A 13,656-nucleotide genomic window follows, 5' to 3' on the forward strand; every position below is an offset into this window, starting at 1 on the left:
GGAACAATTTTCACTTTGTCCAGAATTTGTCAATTTTAAAAAAGTCAATTTTTTAAATAAGGAGTAATGGTAGAGGATTTAGTAAAGAACACTGTAAATTTTTCTTCGCGTTAAACATTTTTATTTTCATTGTTATTAGTAATAGTATATACATTGTATTTCTTAATTGTACAAAAGTTTATTTTATTATATAACTGGGGCTATAATATAATATAACACTATGATACAATATAATAAATATAGTATTATAAATAATACGATATAATGTAATATAATATTGTAATAAAGTATGTTCTCATAGTAAAGTATGTTCCCATTATACTTCTCAAATTACAGGGCTAATTAAACAAAATATATTTCGTAAGAAGTTCGGCCTTCGTACGCAACATGTAGCCTAGTAACAGGCAACCGGCGATACGTGATTATATCATTTCGGAACTCACAAATTTATAATATAATTTATAACACTTTACAACAATAAAATACCTCATATGGTAAGTGATGAATTTGTCTTAACAAAAGCCATCCAACTGTAAGAAAAAAATATATTTTCATAAAAAAAAAAAAAAAAATAAATTTAACTTCGAAATTTATCCGACCATTTGATCTCTAAAAATATTGGACTTACATGACATGTCTCTTCATACCAAACAAATCTGTTAAAAGATTATTTTAATAGGTTCAATCTCTTACGAGATATTTCAATGTTTGTTTGATATAAACGGGACACCCTGTATATAAGCGTTGGTAGTCATCGTGCTAATGAGTTCATACCACATGATTCAAAGTGCTACGAACTCTTAACTGAAGCGTTCCACAGAGAAGGTTCCATAATAGTTCTTTAGAAGTTTCGGTCGAAGGAAGAAAGTCGAAACGCATGCTGCATGGAGTCGTCACGCTTCGCGAATCGACACGGTTAGGAGTCAGATAATAGCTTTTGCCGAGACAAACGATTCACGGACGACCGAGTCAAGTAAATCGCTTCGCATTCTGTCTATTTGGTCTCACGATATTTCAAATATTTCGATTGCTCCTTTTTCCACAGAGAGAGAATCGTTACTTGTTTTTATACGAATGAAATAAAAATAAGTGTAACCTTCTTTCAACGTTAACGAGTAGAAGTCGTCGACGATTTCGAAGAATTTATCGTCTTCAAATTCAAGTTTAATAATCATCTTTCTCTTTTCTTTTTTGTTTTGAGTAATCACCTAGAATTTCATTTCCAACATATACATGTATATATATGTATACATATGTAATGTATATGTATGTATATGTGTGTGCATGTGTGTATATAATAGATATTTACATATATAATATGTATATACTATTATTATTATTATAGGTATATGATAATTCATTTTATTTTCTTAAATTTAACGTATAAATAAAGAGTACAGCAATATATAATAATAAATATAAAAAATGGTCACGAACAATTAATCATTTATCTAGGATGACTTATGATACTATTATAAAAGTCATCTTTAATAAAAGATACATTAATGCGAACGAATATAATACTGTATTCCGATATTTAAGCACGAATTCGTCATTGAGATTCATATTCGTTATCGCATATATATATATATATATATATATATATATATATATATATATATATATATATATATGACTTACATACATATATACATATATTTAAACATTTTTTGTTTTTAACAAAATTTATACATCTATCCTTTATATAATACACGATCGTTTGGATCGATCATGAATTTCGATAAATAACAAATACAGAAGAAGATAATTACAATTCTTTACGAAAGAACGATGCGTCAGGTACTGATAAAAGATAACGAGATATTCTAAGATGTTAACATCGGTTTCCAAGAATTCGAATCGTTTGGAACGTCGGACAATTGCATTGGGAATTTGATTTCCGAAGATTGCAACATCGATGCTTCCGGTTTAAAGAAATCTAAGATCGGATGGTAGTTATAATTGATTCGTCTTGGAGGTTCTTGATATTCTTCGTCAAAGCCACTATTTTGTAGTCTAGTAGAAATGTTTGTATCTTGATCGAACGGTTGACTATACCTGCACAAAGAAAAAGGATTCATTTTTTTGACACAAGTCAAATTTGTTATACCAATTATTTCATTTTAAACGATCCATCCAAATATCATCGATTCTATTGGATTTTATAAATAAATGATTCAAATAAAAGTTTTGAGATTTGGAGGGAGAAATGTAATTTATTGAAAATATTTTATAAAAAAAATTGTTCATGAGATACAAAAACCAAAATATCTTTTTATTGAAATCGATATTGTAAGTATGACGAAAGTTATAAAGAGTATCAATACGAATCCAACGAATATCTTTTCATCGAAATTTTATCGGGTTATGACAATAATAGTTATGGCTCAGTATGTCACGGCACTTGTGATTTATGATCTGTTATCTGTGTTCTATGACATAATTTGTGATATATGATTGCGATCTGTTTTCTTTGTTCTTTGTTTTGTGTTCTGTAATATGTGACCTGTGATTGTTCTTCCTAACTATTATAACCCGATGAAATATCGATGAAAAAATACTTTATAGGTACTCATTGAATTCATATTGAAATTCTCTATAACTATTGTTAAGTTTAAAATATCGATCTTCATTAAAAAAAAATACTATGACTACAATATCGGTCTAGATAAAATTGTCTAACTGCATCCTCTATAAAGTAATTGCAATAAATATTACATTTCTTCTTTAAAAACTTCACAACTTTTATTTGAAACGTTTGTTTATCAAATCCAATAGAATTGGAAATATTTGGTTGGATCGTTTAAAATGTGACACCCGGTATATTGACTTTTTCAAAAAATTCGTGTCACTTCTCCATATTTGTCATGATATTTCTGTAAAACAATAACTGTATTAAACACGTATTAGTTAAATACTTGAAACTGGATTAACAATGTCTATATATTTCTTTCTTTCTTTTTTAATTTAGTATTTTATTTTAATTTTATATCTCATCAAAAGTGGAAGACAACAAAGTGTTTATTTTTAACATTTAATGTTCTTCTATTACAAAAAAAAGAGAAAAATGTGCAGAACTTTCTAATAGTGATGATAATAAAATCAAGACAGTTATCAAGAGAAACCAACACTATATAATGGTCATCAAATAACATAGATATTAAATTTATCAAAAAACTATGAGAGAGAGAGAAAAAAAGAGAGAGAGAGAGAAAGAGTGATAAAGAGGAAAAGAGATTGACGAACATTTAATAAACCTGGTTTAATTAATCATCAATACGACCTTACTCTTTATACTTTCGTTTTTAATGATATGACTGACCTGTTAAATGAGCTATTATTAGAATTATCAGGGAGTTCCTCCATTTGAGAAATAGATTCCCTTCTGAACGGTGGTCTGTGTCTAGTAGGCCTAGAAGAAGGTCCTTTATTCAATGGGCCAATGTATCCAGGAGCTCTCGTATTGGGTGCATGTTGATGAGGTAATTTATCGAAGGGTCTGTGAACGGACGAGGGTACCTTTGGTCTGGTTCGTCCAGGAAGGGTGAAACTGGGTCGGCTGGTTGACGAAGTCTCAATCACCGGCCTTTTGTTACTGGACAATGCTGGAAAACATTTGTTTTGACAATCGTGATATCTCGTTAATGACAACAAATTTTTGTAGTATTTACCGATATCTGAATCGTAGCTCGGACCTGGATTGTTGTATTTACTGACGTAATTATGATTGGGCTTGCTCAATTCTTGATAATCGTCCTTTGACTCGTTATTAGTAACAAATTCAGCTCCAGGAAATTTTTCTTTAGGTTTTAGCGGCGGATCTTTTTCATGAGGTGGAAATATCTCGGAATAACCATGAACGTGACAACTGCAACAGGTAGGTACCTTAAATATATCCATATGTAGACCTAATTTTGAATCCCATGTTAACAATCGATGATAATTGTAAACTTGTACACAAGAGGAACGATAGTTCTCCGATATGAAGGAACAACTGCTTCGAGTATTACTGAAATAAAAGATAAGATATCGTTATTTTTATTAATTGAATCAATTTTTTCTGACTGTTCACTTAAAACGATAATTTTTTCTTCGAAGATCAACACTTACGAACACTTCTCCAAACGTAACGTTTGAGTATGCTCTCCCGTATTTATTATGTATTTCCAAATTCCAGATGCCGCTCTGGCCAATTGTGGACGTGCATATTTAACTGTAGACGGACATGTGAATCCTTCTTCGACATTGTCAAATGGATTGTCAGATCTAAGGAAAGAAATTTATTATCAGATGTTCACTATTGCATTTATGTAACTATATAATCAATGGTATATGTCTCATGTGTTTTCTTTCAAACGATGGATTGCATTTGAAAATGGTGAAAGTTAATTAAACGATGTGAAATATATCCTGAAATCGTTCTCACTCTATTAAGAAAAAGTTCTTTTTCTTTTTCTTTTTCTTTTTTTTTTTTTTTATTCTTTTTTATTTGTTTTTTTTATTTTCAATCTTTCTGTGTCTCCCGATTTCTAAACATCATTGTGTTCGTTAAATTATCGCTTACATTATAAGGCTATTTAACTGTGCAAATTTTATTGTGTAAATAATAATCAAGCCATTAATACTCATAGATATTATTTAAATTCACCTTTTGATTTCATTACTCTCGTAACGATTCTCATAACGATTTTCGTATCGATTTTCAAAAGGACCGGACGAATGGTCGTCGAATCTTCCCTCTTGTACCTTGTAATCAGTCAACAAAGCTGCCACCATGTCTTTGTTGCTTCTTAAACTCCTCGTTATCGCTTCGCTTTAATAGGGTAGAAAAATGTAAAAAAAAAAATGGAAAAAAAGAAAAAAAACGAAAAAATTAAAAATAAAAAATAAAACAAAAGTTATTTTTTACGATATCGAAAATAAAAATTGATCTTAACTTTTGAATAATATTATACGCTATTGTACTTACTGCGGATAATCCGTAGCATCGAGGCATACGGTTTTAGAAAAGAAAGTACATTCCTTATCCGTGGGAACCTTCTTTGGCTCGGAAGGTTTTCTTGATGGTCTCAATGGAGACATTCTCGATGGATCTGCAAAAGCAAAAGATCCAATTTTCCTTATCTCGGATAATCTTTTGCCAGGAAATAATGACATCCACGAGACTTTTACTTCTCTTTTTTCTCTTTTTTCTTTTTTTTTTTATTTGTTCACAACAAAGAAGATAGAATAGACCGACCTGCATAAACGTTTCTTCTGTTGAGGGAAGACGGTCTTCTCGTTGGTAGATTCACTGGTGGAGGCGGCGGCATCCGATAAAAGGGCCGTCTTCTTGGGACAGGTCTTACCGATCGCAACTCTTGTGCCTTGAACGTCCAACAAAATTAAATTAAAAAAAAAAAAAGAAAGAAAGAAAAAACAACAAGAAGGAAAAGAGACGAAGATCGATTTCAAAGGGATCATTAACGTTAAAGTAAACCCTTTCGATCTCTCCGAGATATTTAAATATCTAGATATTCCACATTTACGACGTTACGATTGCACTTTCGCATTCACGGTCATGCGCTAATTGTATATTTCGTTGAAGTAGAGAAAATTATCTCAGGAAATAAGAACACACATAGATTTGTTTCGTTCTTTTTATTTTCATCTTCTTATTTTCTTTTCTATTATTTTTCTTTCTTTCTTTCTTTCTTTCTCTCTTTTTCTCTCTCTCTCTCTCTTTTTCTCTCTCTCTCTCTTTCTCTCTTTCTCTCTTTCTCTCTCTCTCTCTTTCTCTCTTTAATAGCCATGTCGGGAAAAGTTTCATGAGGCATTGCGATTATGCATGGTAAACGTGAACTCCTCGTGAAAGTGTAAAACGAAAGACTCTCTCGGAGAAATGTGTTAATTCGTTTATATTGTTGATTCTAATATCAATAGACATCTTACGAATTAAAATGATTTATTTTCAAAGGAGTAAGATATTTCTTGTATTTTCTTTTCTTTTTTCTTTTTCTTTTTTTTTTATTAACCTTAAAGAAAACATTTTATGACTTCTCAAATTGCGACAGGATGGCATAGTATCAAATTACTTCCACCTTCCGAGGACGAGTAACGTAACAAGTAGTGAGGAATTCACATTGAAAAAAGAAGGAAAAAAAACGAAAGAATGAGAAAAAGAAAGAAACAAGAGAGAGAGAGAGAGAGAGAGAGAAAACAAGGATAGAAGACACCATTTCATAATAAGGATTATTATCCATATCGCGTTAATTAAGAAAGTTTAAATTACCTTTGGCAATTCCTCCGCAGTTTCCTTCCCGTCTTCTCTCTCTTTTTCTTTTTCGATCTTCACCTCATCATCTTCCTTTTTTTCCTTCCCTTTCTCCTCATCCTTTACATCCTTCTCTTTCTTCTCACCTGCTTCTTTCTCGCCTTCATCCTCTTTCATCTCCTTCTCCTCCTCTTCCTCCTCATCTTCTTCGTCCTCTTCCATCTCATCTCCAGAAATGTCGTCGGAAATGATCCTTGCGATGTCTGCACTGATAGGCAACATCAGAGCTCGCGAGGCGTTCCTCCTGCTACTATCCTCATCGCCAAAGAGAGATCGAGTCTCCACTATCGGAGATGACGGCGTTGTTTCGTTATCGCTTATTCTCTTTGAAATTAATCTTGCCATAAGCAACTTTTGCCGTACCGACATACTACGTATTATTGGTATTACCTCGCCGATCTGTTCCCTCTTCTCTGTCACTTTAAGAGCCTTTAAAAAGTGAAATTAGATAAGTCAGTGAAGTCGACTGATTTTTTTTCGTTTTTTTATTTTTTTATTTAATCCTTATCAATCTAACCTTTAGTAATATTGCCGACTACATTTTTTCAATAATATTGTATATTATTTTATTATATAAAAAAAATTATTATTATATTATTATTATTATATTATTATATAATATGATATTATTATTGTTATTATTATTATTATTATTATTATTATTATTATTATTATTATTATTATGATTATTATTATTATTATTATTATTATTATTATTATGATTATTATTATTATTATTATTATTATTATTATTATTATTATCGTTATCAATCGTTGATTTCACATAGTATTTATAAACATTTTTAATAATAACTTTACAAAACTTCTTTGAAATTAACTAGTAAATATACTATAATACTTTCGGAATGATAAGGATTAAAATACCTTCATAAAAGCAATTGAAATTTGACGAAAGAATACATTTTTTTTAATTATGGAAAAGTAATTGAGTCTTTAAAGTTGACTTTTTTTTATTTAATTCTTATCCATCCAACCTTCAGTAATGTAGACAAGCGCATTTTTTTATTATTATATAAATATAAATTATAATAATAATAATAATATTATTATTATTATTATTACATAATATTTATAAATATTTTCAATAATAAACAACTATCGTTAAACTTTACAAACTTTCTTCAATAGAAGTTGACTAGAAAATATACTATAACATTCTTGAAGAGATAAGAATTTAAATATCTTGATAAAAGTATTTGGAATTGATAAGTCAGTGTAAGTTGATTTTTTTTAGTTAATCTTTATCAATTTAACCTTTATTAATGCTGCAAATTGTATTTTTTAATAATAATAATAATAATAATATATTATTATTATTATAACATTATTATTATATAATATATATAATATAACAGTATTATTATATTATACTATATATATAATAATAATAATAATAATAATGTTATTATAAAGATATATATTATTATATACATATATTGTTATATATTATTATTATCATTATCGTTATCAGTCGTTGATTTTAGACATTATTTATAAAATCTTTTAACAACAAATAATTATTGTTTAAATTAGCAAAATTTCTTTGAAATTGACTAGTAAACATAGCATAATATTCTTGGAATGATAAGAATTAAATAAAGTCAATGAAAACAATGAATAATCAATGATAATTATAAGAAAAATGATTTCATTCAAGATAACGTCCAGATAAAAAATAATCACACTCGTATGTTATTTCAGATAAAGAAATCTTGTACTTTTTTTCTGTTTTATTTTATTGCTTACTCACGGATTTCACTAAGTCTCGTACTTTATCGGTCCTGTTCTTGACACTAATTTGCTCCTCGTCCATCGTCGAAGAAACAGAAACGTCCTCTTTCGTTGAGTTTTTATCCTCGTAGATTCCATCGTCTTTCCGATCCTCTTTCGAGTCGACGTTAAACGAGGATAGTAGTACGACCGCCTAGAGAGTGAAACGGAAAGCAATGTTGTTATTTTTTCCTTTTTTCTTCTTCCTTTTTTTTCTTTTTTTTTTCTTTCTTTTACTTTACTACGTTTAAAGATATCTACGAGTAAAAATCATTTGTTATAATGAACAAGCGCGTGTCGTATAAGATTCTTCGTATTTTAATAGATAGCCTGGAATTCTAGATATGTTTGATATGTGCGCGTGAAGTTATGCATTGGAAAATATTCATTCTCGAAAGATATATACATTATGCGTTCTAATATTTAAAAGAAAATCTAGAATTATTTAAGATGGTATAAAAAAAAAAAAAAAAAGAAATCTACAAGAAAAAAGGGACTATTGCGATATCACGCGTAACAAAATATTAAAAAGATGAAAGAAACAAAAAGAAAGGATAAACTAATATATTCCAGTAGTTTTTAATTAAGAAATGATTTCAAGGCACAATTAAAGACGATGCAACTTCCTCGAGAAGGAACAATTGTAGCGCGTGCACAAGATAGTATTACATGTGGAGACGTAACAGTTATTCGTAAGAGGAAGCTCGGTTTATATAGCATTATCTACTAGTTTTCCAGTTAACTTAAGATTATCGCGAAGAGGAATCTCTTTTAAGGATCCCGAACAACAAGTCACTGCTGACTATACGAGTTTAGTGTCATACTATATATAAAAAAGAAACTCTGAAAGAGTTTCCATTAAAATCTTATTTATTCTCTTTTGGTTAACTATATCTCTGTTAAAAATTTATGTAATAAGAATATATATATACAATATATATTATACATCAACATATATATATATATATATATATATATATATAAATTCATTTATTTACAAATAATTTAGAAAAAATTCATTTGCCATTTTTCCTAATATTGGACGATACAGAAGTGTTCTGTTTTCATTTATATTCGCTCTCTCTCTCTCTCTCTCTCTCTCTCTCTCTCTCTCTCTCTCTCTCTCTCTCTGTCTCTCTCTCTGTTTCTGTCTCTGTCTCTGTCTCTGTCTCTTGACTACAACACGTTCTCACGTAAATTTCTTTTCCTTTTTAGCTATTCTTTGTCTTAAATAGCTAAATAAAACTTATACATTATTTTTGTATATAAATATTGAATCATAAAATGTCCTGTTCACCTACACTCAGATTTGCCCACGTATTTCTATTTTTATCTCTCTTTCACTCTCAAATGTAACAGGTTCACTCGTAAATTTCTTGACCTATTGTTCTAAATAGCTATATAAAAATTCATTCATAGTTTCCGCATGTAAAAATTAAATCTCGAAATTTCCAGTTTACCTATATTCTCTATCGCCCACGTATTTCTGTCTCCTTCTCTCTCTATGTTTCTCTGATTCTGGAATATAATAGATTATCTCGCAAATGTTTCACACTGCCTAAATAGTTATATGAAATTCATTCGTCATTTTTGCATATAAGTATCTAAACTCAACATGACCTGTTCATCTGTATTCAATTCAGCACATGTATTTCACTATCTCTCTCTCTCTCTCTCTCTATCTCTCTCTCTCTCTTTATTTATCTATCTATCTATCTTTTTATCTTTTTGTCTCTTTTGAATACAACAGGTTATAATTTAAAATTCTCTTCCTATTGTTCTAGATAGCTAAATAAAATTAATTCATCATTTTTGTATATAAATAATAAATCTCTAAATGTCCTCTTTACTAGTATTCAGTTTTATCAATATATTCCTTTCTTTCTCTTTCTTTTATTCTTGAATGTAACAGATTTACTCGTAAGTTTCTCTTTCTATTGTTATATAAATAGCTAGATAAAAATTCATTCATTATTTTCGCATGTAAAGATTGAATCTCGAAATATCCAGATTACCTATATTCATTTCTGCTTATATATTTTTCTTTTCTCTCTCTCTCTCTCTCTCTCTCTTTCTTTAGAGTAAAATAGACTCTCACTTAAGTTTCTCACTCTATTGTTCTAAGTAGCTAGATAAAATTAATTCTTCATTTTTGTATATAAATATTGAATCTCAAAATATTCTGTTCAGCATTCACTTCTGTTCATATATTTCTCTGTCTTTCTTTCTCTCTTTTTCTTTCAATCTCGAATATAACAGCTTCTCTCGTAAGTTTCTTACTCTATTGTTCTAAATAGGTTGAAAAAATTGATTCGTCATTTTTGCATGTAAAAATTGTATCTTGAAATATCCTGTTTATCTATATTTACTTCCGCCCACTTACTTATCTCTCTCTCTCTCTCTTTTTCTCTCTCACTCTCGAATATAACAGGTTCTCTCGTAAGTTTCTCACACTGTCGTTCCAAATAAACGTCCTACACGAAGTGCTATACTAAAGTTATAATAGCTGCCTTATCGAGCAAATTCACGATAAACATTTCCCAACGTAGATGGATCGTATAGACTAATACGATAAGTTTACATCTATTATCCGTCGTGAAATCGCCATAAAATAGGAAACTATGTTTCTCCACGAAGCCATTTTTCATCCCGTTCTACGCGTTTGTAATCGACGTTGACCCAGTAAGCATCCGTGCAAGACAAGAAGGAAGGAGAAGATGAAGAGGTAGGAGAAGATGAAAAAAAAAATAAAGAATAAAAAAAGAAGGACGTGCAGAGGTCGACAACGATTTCACTGAAATCATTTTCATGATCGTCATTCGAACGAATCTTTCTTTCTTTTCTTTTCTTTTCTTTTTTTTTATTTCTCTCGTAATTGCCATTTTTAAACAGCGACGTAGTTTCGATCTTTCTCTTTTAATAGCCGAGAAAGAGAGAGGAAATATGCAGATGACGTTAATGAACCTTTCTCCTGAGAGGGAACTCGGTATTCCGGCATAAACGAACGTTCTATTACTTTTCCTCGTTTTACCGGCTTCCTCGGATCAAGGCCACGGTAAAGGTTGTTCCACTTTATCGAGATAAAAGTTGACTGAGACAAGTGCAAATCCGTTCAAGGAGACGTTCAACCCTTTGTAATTTGTTACCTTTACTGAGTTAATCGATTCGACGACTGGAAAATTGTTACTATTTAAAGTCTCGTTTTGTCACGGCACGATTTCGTCTCGCTTCCATGATTATTTCCTTCAGAAAAAGTTAAATAATATTATTTCTTATTTAAAAACATTGCCCCTGAGAAAATCGTTATACATATATATATATATATATATATATATATATATATATATATATATATATATCGTAAAACCGTTTCACATAATTAATTTTATCATATTAATTTTATCAATTGTAATATTTTTTGTTCCTCTTTTTTTATCTTTTTTTTTTTATTTACTTTTTGGAAGATCGAAATAAATTTTCTTACCAAAATTATGAAAGACCGTCGTATTCTCATCTCAGCTTCAGAATTTTTAATCTATTTCTCGCGGAAAATCTATAGATTGATTGTTTATCACTGGATACACACACGCGACGATCCACTGAAAGAGCCTAATGATCGTTATTTATAATTTATCAATCGTATAATTCGCGAACACGAATCTTCGTACATCTGTTTCCTATCGAGGTCAAAATTCAACCGACTTCATCGAATGGTTTACTACTGATCTCTTCTTCCAACAGCGCGAAACTCGCGAGCTCGGACTTTCAGTCTCTTGATAGCAGATGGTAGAGGTGGTGGTGATGGTAGTGGAGGTGTACTTAAGGGAGGTGGATCAAAAAAGGAAGAAAAAGAAGAAGAAGAAGAAGATTAGTTCCCCTCTATGTCGTGTCTACGCGGGAGCCACGTTTACACTTTTTCTCGAAACATAAACATTCTCTATACAGCACGCAAAACTTTTAACACACGAGATCGTTTCCCCATATATGATTGTTTTTATAATTCTTTCTCTTTTTTCTATCTTTTTTTTTTCCTTTCTTCTCGAGAATAAAGAAAAGATATTGTTTTCTCTTTCTACAAACACGATCGTACAAACTCGATATTTGCCCCGTTGAATGAACTTTTTCATCGCAATGAAACTTTGAGAAAAAAGTTCACGTACATTTTCGCGAACTCATCCTTGTTTATTCAACTTCTTCGTTGGACAAAATTTTATGGGGGTGGGGAGGGAGTGGGAGGAAAAGGAAAAAAAGAAAAAGGAAGGAGGACAAAAAAAAAGTGCGACGTTCGTTTTCGCTTCGATCGTTCATAAAATTCATTCTCGTTGTTAGCAATGAGGCAAATAGAGGATGTTATATTTAAGGTCGTTCCATTACGAATTGATAATTTTATCCAACGGAAGGAGAATCTCTCTCACAGAAAAAGATGTTTCGTTCGCTTAGCCGTGACCGAGAAAACCGGAACGTAGTACATAGTTAAGTATCGTCGAGATACTCGAGGCGCATGTCTTGTGTTGCTTCGACTGCCGAGGAAGAAGAAGAAGAAGGAAGAAGAAGAAGAAGAAGAAGAAGAAGGAAGAAAAAGAAGAAGAAGTCGGCCACTCTCTTCCTGCTCTCTTCTTATATATCTACTCTTCGTTCTCTTTGTGTTAAAACAAGTCTTTCTTTCTTTTAAAATAGCCTAATCTCTATCTTTTTTTTAATTATTATTGTTATTCTTTTTGATATTTTTCATATGATCTCTATATCAAGAAGTTGCGTTAACATTAAACGTTAACAAAAAAAAAGGAAAACAAGAAAAAAGATCCTTTCAAATTAATCGGCGTAAAAACATTTGATGGTATAAAGAAAAAAAGACAAAAGAAATAAAATAAAAAATAGAATATTTCACTCGAGTCCGGGTTGATGAACTTTCTTTATAATAGATCTCTTTGCTCTCGAGATTCGTTTCGCGACTGGCCAGAGGTTGTCTCCTTTAGCAGGTGCACGATGAAGAGAAGGGTGAAAGCGCCTTGTACTTACCAGTACCTTTACAAGATAATACATGAGTGAGACTTTAAATACGATGATTCTCGTTTCTGGTAGTCTTTGATAATTAATATCTACCACTCTCGAAAATTATCGACAGAATCGTCTTTAATAATACTCGATCGGAAAATGTATTATTACAAAATTGTCAAAGTACTTACATGTAAGTAAGTACTTAACTATTATTCGAACATAATAGGATAAGTAAACTTTAAACTTTCTTGTTATTTCGTCTAACAGTTGTTTTCTAATTTCTCTCTCTCTCTCTCTCTCTCTCTCTCTCTCTCTCTCTTTCTCTCTCTCTCTCTCTCTCTCTCTTTCTCTTTCTCTCTCTCTCTCTTTCTCTTTCTCTTTCTTTCTCTCACTCTCTCTCTCTCTTATCGGATAATCTATGCTTTTCTTAAACCATATACTAGAAGCGAATCGAGTGAAAGTTATCTCGAAGTGAAGCATGAAATCGTACGATTTGATACCTTTTATCGATGATTTTCTTGAGAATATTTAAAGAACATTTTCAATGTCGTTTT

General features: G+C 30.6%; 1 protein-coding gene across 1 annotated transcript; it reads right to left on the bottom strand.

Moving 5' to 3' along the window:
• Positions 1-1,420: 1,420 nt before the first annotated feature.
• LOC124425016 lies at positions 1,421-12,230 on the bottom strand. The gene is made up of 11 exons (XM_046964756.1): positions 11,589-12,230; positions 8,085-8,258; positions 6,445-6,742; positions 6,272-6,291; positions 5,240-5,366; positions 4,970-5,093; positions 4,649-4,813; positions 4,111-4,266; positions 3,672-4,009; positions 3,323-3,605; positions 1,421-2,058 (listed from the first exon to the last, which is right to left on the bottom strand). Exons 1-11 carry the CDS (start codon positions 11,616-11,618, stop codon positions 1,827-1,829), a joined length of 1,947 nt encoding a protein of 648 aa, XP_046820712.1. The 5' UTR covers positions 11,619-12,230; the 3' UTR covers positions 1,421-1,826.
• Between the last annotated feature and the right edge of the window lie 1,426 nt (positions 12,231-13,656).

Source organism: Vespa crabro, chromosome 6, assembly GCF_910589235.1.
Source record: "Vespa crabro chromosome 6, iyVesCrab1.2, whole genome shotgun sequence".
NCBI classification, from domain to species: Eukaryota; Metazoa; Arthropoda; class Insecta; order Hymenoptera; family Vespidae; genus Vespa; species Vespa crabro.

What these genes read in the sequence shown, in the direction of transcription:
- LOC124425016 (XM_046964756.1), bottom strand. Translation starts at nt 11,618, where the DNA reads ATGAGAATACGACGGTCTTTCATAATTTTG. An exon ending in GACGGTCTTTCATAATTTTG is followed by an intron (nt 8,259 to 11,588) that starts GTAAGAAAATTT and finishes TTCACTCTCTAG; the next exon opens with GCGGTCGTACTACTATCCTC. An exon ending in AATAATAGCTCATTTAACAG is followed by an intron (nt 2,059 to 3,322) that starts GTCAGTCATATC and finishes TTCTTTGTGCAG; the next exon opens with GTATAGTCAACCGTTCGATC.